The sequence below is a fragment of the Natrix helvetica genome (genome assembly GCF_964273705.1).
Source record: "Natrix helvetica genome assembly, chromosome: 1".
NCBI lineage: Eukaryota > Metazoa > Chordata > Lepidosauria > Squamata > Natricidae > Natrix > Natrix helvetica.
Genome location: NC_138548.1, coordinates 21,736,844 through 21,744,500, shown reverse-complemented (window position 1 = coordinate 21,744,500; position 7,657 = coordinate 21,736,844). Strand labels below are relative to the sequence as shown.

At 48.2% G+C, this 7,657-nt stretch overlaps 1 protein-coding gene across 1 annotated transcript; it reads left to right on the top strand.

The window, feature by feature from the left end:
* Positions 1-542: 542 nt before the first annotated feature.
* On the top strand, positions 543-4,545 carry KLF2 (KLF transcription factor 2). The gene is made up of 3 exons (XM_081935322.1): positions 543-1,292; positions 1,799-2,654; positions 3,203-4,545. The coding sequence occupies exons 1-3, from the start codon at positions 558-560 to the stop codon at positions 3,376-3,378; spliced, it is 1,767 nt and encodes a 588-aa protein (XP_081791448.1). The 5' UTR covers positions 543-557; the 3' UTR covers positions 3,379-4,545.
* Positions 4,546-7,657: the final 3,112 nt, after the last annotated feature.

Genomic DNA, 7,657 nt, shown 5'->3' with positions numbered 1-7,657 from the left:
CCTCCTTTATTAAGGATTCGTTGGGACTGTTGGGGAAGAGATGGAGCCAGCAACCGGCTGAGTTCAGACTTTTCCCCAGCCTGGAAAGTGATACGACTCCCGTTATTTCATCCTGCTGCTTAGGCACTTGGCAGTCACGGGAAAGCACACTTCACACATGCCCAGAGGTACCAGAACTTTCCAAACGGCCAACGGAGGGGGGGGGGGGCTAAGCAAAGAGGCAGTGAGCTGGAAGGGTGCATGCAGGCAATAACACCCCCCCCCTTTGCGTGCTGTCCGAAGCGTTTGACGGCCATCTGTGGTACCCAATAAAGGAGAATATTTGAAATTCGGGGTTGAAATTTTCAGCTCATTTCAACCCCGAGCTATAAATATTCTCCTTTCTTGGTAAAAAAAAAGAGATAGCGGTCTGCAAATCCAGATTCACTACCTCCGCGTCCACAAACTTCCACCTTGTTGCTCCGGATTAATCTACTCAGGACTGCCGGGGTCCCTCTCTCTAACACGGGGCGGGTGGGGGGGGAGAGGAGACGTGTCATACAGACAATCCCGCCGTGATGTATCGGGGACCCCCCTCAGTTACGTTACGTTTCCCTGGGTCCAAAGTCGTCACCTTTTGTCTCCCCAACGTCAAAATGAAGCTCCCGGCGGTTGCCGGGGTGATCAGAGGGGATAATGGCTATAAATTGCCCGCCGCGCCGGCTTTGGCCATCCGATGCCTAGAGGCGAGTGGGAGCGTTAGTCGCTTCTCACAAGCTCGGAGAAACTTTTGTGTTTCGTTGGGTATCTACGACATGGAAAACTCGCGCCGGAGACCATCGAAGGGCCCAGGCAACCTGGGCAACGAGCCTCCCCGTCGCGGGACGAACGCGAAACCCGGGCAGCTGGAGCCTTTGGCTCGCCCGCCGAGAAACAATTCGGCTAAGCCGGGTGTTAGCGCGTCGCGCCCCGAAGATCAGCGGCCGCGGCAACCAGAGCGCCTTCCTCCGCTCCGGACTCGCACTGGCGGCACTCCTTTTATAGGGGAGCTAAATTTAGGCCCTCCCGGCCAGGCAGGAGTGCTCACTGTACGTCCCCCGAGCGGCCCCCCCCCGATCCGGAGACGCGTTTCCTCCGTTAGCGCCATTGGCCTGCGCCCTTGCTCGGCGCGTCTTAAAAGCTCTCCGCCGCCGGCCAGGCCTTCCACAGCGCTGCAGAAATATCGGGGCAACCCCGGGGCAGACATGGCGATGCCGGCCTCCAGCTTGCCTTCCTTTGCCTCTTTCCGCAAGGACAGCCGCCCGACTGCCCAAGTGAGTGTCCCGCAGACGGGAGGGGGAAGGGGATGGCGCTCTGCACGTGCTCAGAGGCACGCCCGCTTTGCCCCGGAGACGGGAAAAGAGCCCAGCGTGGAAAGAAGCGTCGAACGCCCCCTTGGCCATTTTGGGGGGTCCCTGATTAAAACCTGAGAAAAGTGGCCCCACTGAACTTCGGAGGGCCTCGCTTCGCTGGCGGCTCCCGCAGGAGCGCCGGTTCTTGGGATTCGTGGGGAAGGCGCCCTCTGTTCTCCGTCACGCCTTTGTGATGCTACCTGGGAACACATCCAGGGGTGTCGGTGGGGGGGGAGGGGAGTACCCCGGGACCCCCCCCCCCCCGCCAGGCCAATGTCTCAGGTCAATCAAGGCGGGTCTGGGACGAAGCTGCAGAGGGGTTTCCTTCCCCCCCCCACGAGGTGCAACGGAGGGCGGGCGAGTAGGGTCCGGCCAGCCCGGCTGGGGTCAGCGCCTCCTAACGCGCCCGCTTCTGCTCTCCTCTTCAGCAATGGTCCTGCGGCTTGGAAGCTGCGATGCCGCTCAGCCACTGCCACTTGGCGGACCTGAGGTCGAGGATGGAGGGTGTCGGCGTCGCCCCTATCCGGGATGAAGAGCTGAGCACCGTGTTGGATCTGGTTCTCTCTATGGGCAGCAGCGACAACAGCCTCCTCTCGGACATGCCCCGGGGAGATTACGCCAGATCGGACGATTATTTCGGGATGGATTCGGCAGCTGGATACTACAGTCCGTGTGACACTCGCACCCCGACTCCCTATAGCCCCCTTTTCCCTTCCGAATCGGAGGCCTCCGACCTGGAGTGTGGGAATTTCACCCACGGAAGTTTCTTTGTGGGCTTTGCTGGATCGGCCTTCGGGGGCCACACGAAGCCAGAGCCCGAAGTGGACACTTACAAGCCTCTGCCGGGCCTGGGGTCCCAGGTTTGCACCAACATCAAGCAGGAGAACACTCCGGCCCCCTGTATGCTGTCTGGCTCTCCCCGGCTGCCTTGTGCAGAGACTCCGCCACTGAGCCCTGATGACCTGCTGCTGGCCACCAAGCGCCACGGACAGTTGATGCCTCTCTCCCAGCAGGGCTACCACCCAAGCTTCCCACAGCCCCAGTTCCCCCAGAGACCCTCCCCTTATGGACTCTTTGACGAGAGCCTCCCCTGTCAGGCCTCGACCTCCAGGACCCTTCTCACTCCACCTGCCTCACCCCTGGAAATGCTGGAAACCAAAACGAAGCGGGGACGCCGCTCTTCGTCCCGCAAACGGAGCGCCACACACACTTGCACTTACGCTGGCTGTGGAAAAACCTACACCAAGAGCTCCCACCTGAAGGCACACCTTCGAACTCACACAGGTAAGCATCATTTTATTGCCTCCTAGAAGGAAAGGGAAAGAGGATTTGGACCTAAGGGAGTCTTTAGTAGTTCGGCCACACATTATATTCCATGAAGCTGGTAGACTTAGCGGAAGCTGCGGCTCACTTTTCAACTGGAAAGTTTCAGAGGAGTCCCTGCTAAATACACTTCTCTCTCCCCCCCCCACCCCAATTTCCTCCTGAGGTTTGAACACAGTTCTGGAAAGAGGCATAGTTATGCTGGTACAGCTGAGGTCATAATGGGTATTTCACCTGCCCTAGGGGAGGACAGGGCAGGAGAGAACACATCACAATGGACAGGTGTGAGGTATATTGCTGTCAGAAAGCAACAGGGACTTTTGACTTTTACAGAAAGGATGCTTCAACAGCCTTCCCTACTTAGGATAAAGAGATAGGTAGATACATTTATAAGGCATATAAGTAATAAATAAGAAAGAGAGATCCTTTTAGAAGGAGCACGGAGTCTGGATGGTTACTCTTGGCCTGCACATATCAATAAAAAAAAATTCCCCCTTCTCCCCAAACAGGTGAGAAACCCTACCACTGCAACTGGGAAGGGTGCGGCTGGAAGTTTGCTCGCTCAGATGAACTGACCCGCCATTATCGGAAACATACTGGGCATCGTCCCTTTGAGTGCCACCTCTGTGACCGGACCTTCTCCCGTTCTGACCACCTGGCATTGCACATGAAGAGACACATGTAGTTTTCTCATCACGCCTGTGCCGTGACCTGAACTCTGGGGATGGGGGGGCGGAGGGGGGGGAATCTTGTAGCTGGTACTACTATGTCTGTCTACGTAGAGAAAAGACTTGGAGTGAACCCTGACCCGAGGAAGCCAGGCCCTTCCAGTGCTTCCTGAAGAGGCCAAGAACCTGACTGACTGTTCTTCTTTCACCATGGAAGAATGGGACATTTATAGTATGGAGAAGAGACCAAACTGGGGAACTGCAGCCCTCAAATCCAAAGACATTTATAGTGCTTGGAAAACTTGTGGCATCTGCCATGAATAATATGTGGACGATTATATATTCAGACTTAATCAAATGCAATTTACTTAACCAAATCTTTTTTTACAATTGCTATTTTTGGCTGCAAAATCTGGACTCGCAAAAAAGTGTGGACGCTTTTTAAACTGTGGTGCGGGAGGTGGTTATTATGCATCCCATGCGCGCGCACACATACACACACAAACCCAAAAAACAAAAGCCAATTCCTTGACCGACCCTCACCAAAAATATTACTTGAAGCCAAAATCGAGGCTGTCATACTTTGGTCATGTCATCAGAGGTGACTCACTCAAAAAGTCAATTGGGCTGAGAGTGATCGGCGGAAAAAGAAGAGGGGGCCCACTCTAAAAAAAATGACGTAGAGATGGCCATGGCAGACCTGAAGAAGGCAATGCAAACCAAAGTGATCCACAGATCACTTCCGGCCGAGGGTCGAAAACAACTGAATGGCTGACGACAGAAAAGAGACAAAGGGCTGGCTATACGTAAATAACTGACCATGCCCCAAATATAAGCTGTATTTGAGGACTGTAAGAGGTTTACTGCAGCCTTAAAAAAAAAAAAACTAATTTTCTGAGACAGGAGGTTCTCACTGAGAACATGCCAAATCTATGCCGTACACTCAAAGTGTGCACTAAGGTGCCTTAAACTATACGAGAACTACTGGGTTACAGGTCCTGTAAATAAACTTGGCTTTGGACCGGAATTGTATAAATATTGTAAATAGTTGTATACTGAAGTCGGACTATAAACAGGAGATAAAATAGGTTCCCCCACCCCCCGTCTGCCTATTCTTTTGTTTTAAATAAATGTTCTCTGAAAACTTTTTTAAAAAAACTTTTCTAAAATAAAGCATTTGCATTGATGTGTCTTTCACCCTTATTTAAAAGCCATTTGCTGAGACTTGAGTGGCAGGATGAACCCGACTTGCCTTAAAGCTGCTTTGTGGTTCTACCAATGTCTCAGCTGCACCATTAGGAAAGAGCCCGGTAGCAAAATCTCCAGTTCAAAAGCAACCAAGGCTATAATTTTGAGTCTCATTTTTAGTTTACTTGATCGCTATTTTGGTAGCACCCTCAAATCTCTTCCAGATGTAGATACAACTGTGCCAGCAGTAAACCTGTAGGCGGTTTTGCTTGTTGGGGTGTTTTTTTTTTATTTTAAACTTTGGAACGTAAACACTGCTTTTCAGTAATTATGGATTTTTAACGCACAATATTTTCACTGTATTTGCTCTCAAATCCTGGATGGCAGGATAAATCTATGGGGAAGGCTTCTTCATAAGTAGGTCATAAAGATACACCTTTAAAACAAGCCCCAATACCTAGAGCTCATAGGTTTTAATCTGTTTTAACTGGATGTTAGTTAACCCAAAGTTGCATGCCAAGTAGATTGGCCACACAAATCAAACTGAATAAATAAGGCACTATTATAACCATTATACAATGCTTCAAGTTCTGGTATTAGAAGAAAGTGGAATATTTATGAACTTCTCTGGCTATAATTCTATAACCCTTCAATTTGCCCTCCCTTTCTCCATATTTTTCCCTTAAACAAAACCATTCATTGCAACAGCCGATCTCTGGTGATATCTCTAGTTGTCTTTTTGGAGCTTCTTCATCGCCATTATGCTTGTTGAGATAGAATGTCTCGACAAGCATATTACACAAATCATTATCTACCTCAACACAGGAAACAGTATAGACTACTAGATCTGGGCTGCAAAAATCCAGATGACTACAAGGTGGCAGCAAAGAGAGGTTCTGTAGCTCTCTGCTACCATCTGGTGTTATTCCAGCTTTTTGCTGTCTAGATTTGACAGTCGTAGGTAAAGTAATTTCAGGATCCAAAAGAATGGGGTTCAACCAACTTATTAGTTCTTTGCTGCCCTGGTGAGTTGGATATGTTGTGCTATCAAGCCAGGTTGTAACATGGGCTGGGAATGTTAGATAGTTACAGGACAATCAAAGGACACTAGGTTGCGATTGGTCCACTATATATGAAAGTCCTCACTACTGTGCCTGAAGATTCTCCTAATACCCCACTCAGTGGTTCTACAGCCAAATTAAAGGTTATACTGAGTAGAATTAGATCCTATCAACAGATTTAGTCATGCCTCCTCTTCCCTCCCATGGCCAATCAGAACAGAGCAGGGTCATAAGAACTACTTCTGGCTGCTATTTAGTATCCAAACACTGACATTCAGCAACATGGTCTCCCTGATCCCAGGGATAACGCATCCCGACTGGTTGAATATCTATTGAATTTCTCTTTTACGCTCTTTGAATCCGTGCCCAAGTAGACTACAATTTCCCAATCCAGAGATTCAAATCTGAGAGGGGGGGGGGGAAATAGCTCTTTACCCATTTTGTCTACACTGCACATAATTTTATAAATTCCTTCTTCACACCCCCCACTTAAAAAAACAAAAAGCAAACCAAAACGCTCCAAATTACAACATATTTTCTCATAAGGAAACTGCAATATCCCTGAACATTTTGATTGCTGCTTTTTGCTATTTCTGCAATCTCCTTGAGAGGATGTTTCTGCACAATATCCCAAGTGTGTTGTACTACAATGCCGTATTGGCAATCCTAGTTCCATAATTACACCAATGCGAAATTTGCCCTTTTTTTTTCACAGCTGCTGCATTTGGGTTGACATTTCCACTGAACGTTCCACCCTGACCGCAAAAATCTTTCTTGGTTTAGTCATTCCTAGGTCAGATCATCTCAATTAACGTCCCCAATACTTAAATGGTTAACTGGTAAAGATAGAAAAAGGAAAACAAGTTTAAACTTTGCATGGAAGGAGGGGCTGTTGTATACAACACTACTAAAATTAGCACTTCAATTACACACTTGCAGAAAATGACTGGGAAGTTATTTAAAGTAGCAGCAGAAATATCCCCTCTGCTCTGAAGAACGAAATCCTGTCATTTCTTTAAAGTGGCGAAACAAAAGTACGTTTCCCTCTTGAAAACACTGCCTAGAGGAGAGATTTTGCTGGTTTTTGATGGGGGGGGGGGGCAGGTCCTGTGTTTTCGCTGCAGAAAGAAAGCATTGCACAATCCCTTCCAGAAAGTATGAAAGATACGCTAAAATGATCATTCCGATTACTGCAATTGTTTCAGCTCCTCCTCTTTCCTCCTCTTTCACCAACTACAGGGCACAAAGACATCAAAAGCAGCTTGGGGTTTATGTAGTGGTGTAATAAACAGAGAGTGTTACAAGAGCAATATTTGTGCCTTGAAAAATTACACTTCTTCTTTCAAGAGGCTTGTTTGACCACAAGTCCCCTTTCTCACAAGTTCGGAAAGCTCACTCCAAACTTTGCACCCCCCCCCCCCCCGAGATCAACCTATATCCCAGCTTGATTAGAAGATCAAACATGTTTGTGGAGGTGATTCACACAGGCTAGTCAACTCTTTATCTGTGTTTGAACTTTGCTATAAATCACCGAACATTAATTAAAAGCATATTAGCCACTGGGAAACTTTAAAATGTTTCAAATCTCATGGAGAGAATTCACATTCTTTGGAGTTGAAAGTTGACTGCCAATATTTCCTCAGACTCCCCATTTCAATGATTTAAAGTAGAGTTTTTCAATTTCAACGATCTTTAAGATTGTGTCCTTCAACTCCCAGCATTCCCCAGTCCACAATTTCTTAAAAGTTGCCGAGGTTGAAAGACACAGGTTTAAAACATTTTAAAGAGTTTGTTAGACAAAGTGGGCAAACTTTGGGGCACATTTAATTTTGGGGAACAATATGAGGACGCAAAAGTGGTGACCCTCCTCGCCAATGTCAACAGTGCCAGAGTTTTAAGATTACTTTTTGGGGATTGGCTGGCTGGGGAATTCTGGGACTTGAAGTCCACATAAAGTTACCAAAGTTGGACATCCCTGTGCTATAGTGTAAGTATAGTATAAGTATTTCTGTACTCTCTGAACACTCCAAGTCATATTATGTTGCTA

Coding starts and splice junctions, on each gene's coding strand:
- KLF2 (XM_081935322.1), top strand. CDS start 558: ATGTATCGGGGACCCCCCTCAGTTACGTTACGTTTCCCTGGGTCCAAA. Junction 1,293..1,798: donor ACAGCCGCCCGACTGCCCAA/GTGAGTGTCCCG, acceptor TCTCCTCTTCAG/CAATGGTCCTGCGGCTTGGA. Junction 2,655..3,202: donor ACACCTTCGAACTCACACAG/GTAAGCATCATT, acceptor CTCCCCAAACAG/GTGAGAAACCCTACCACTGC.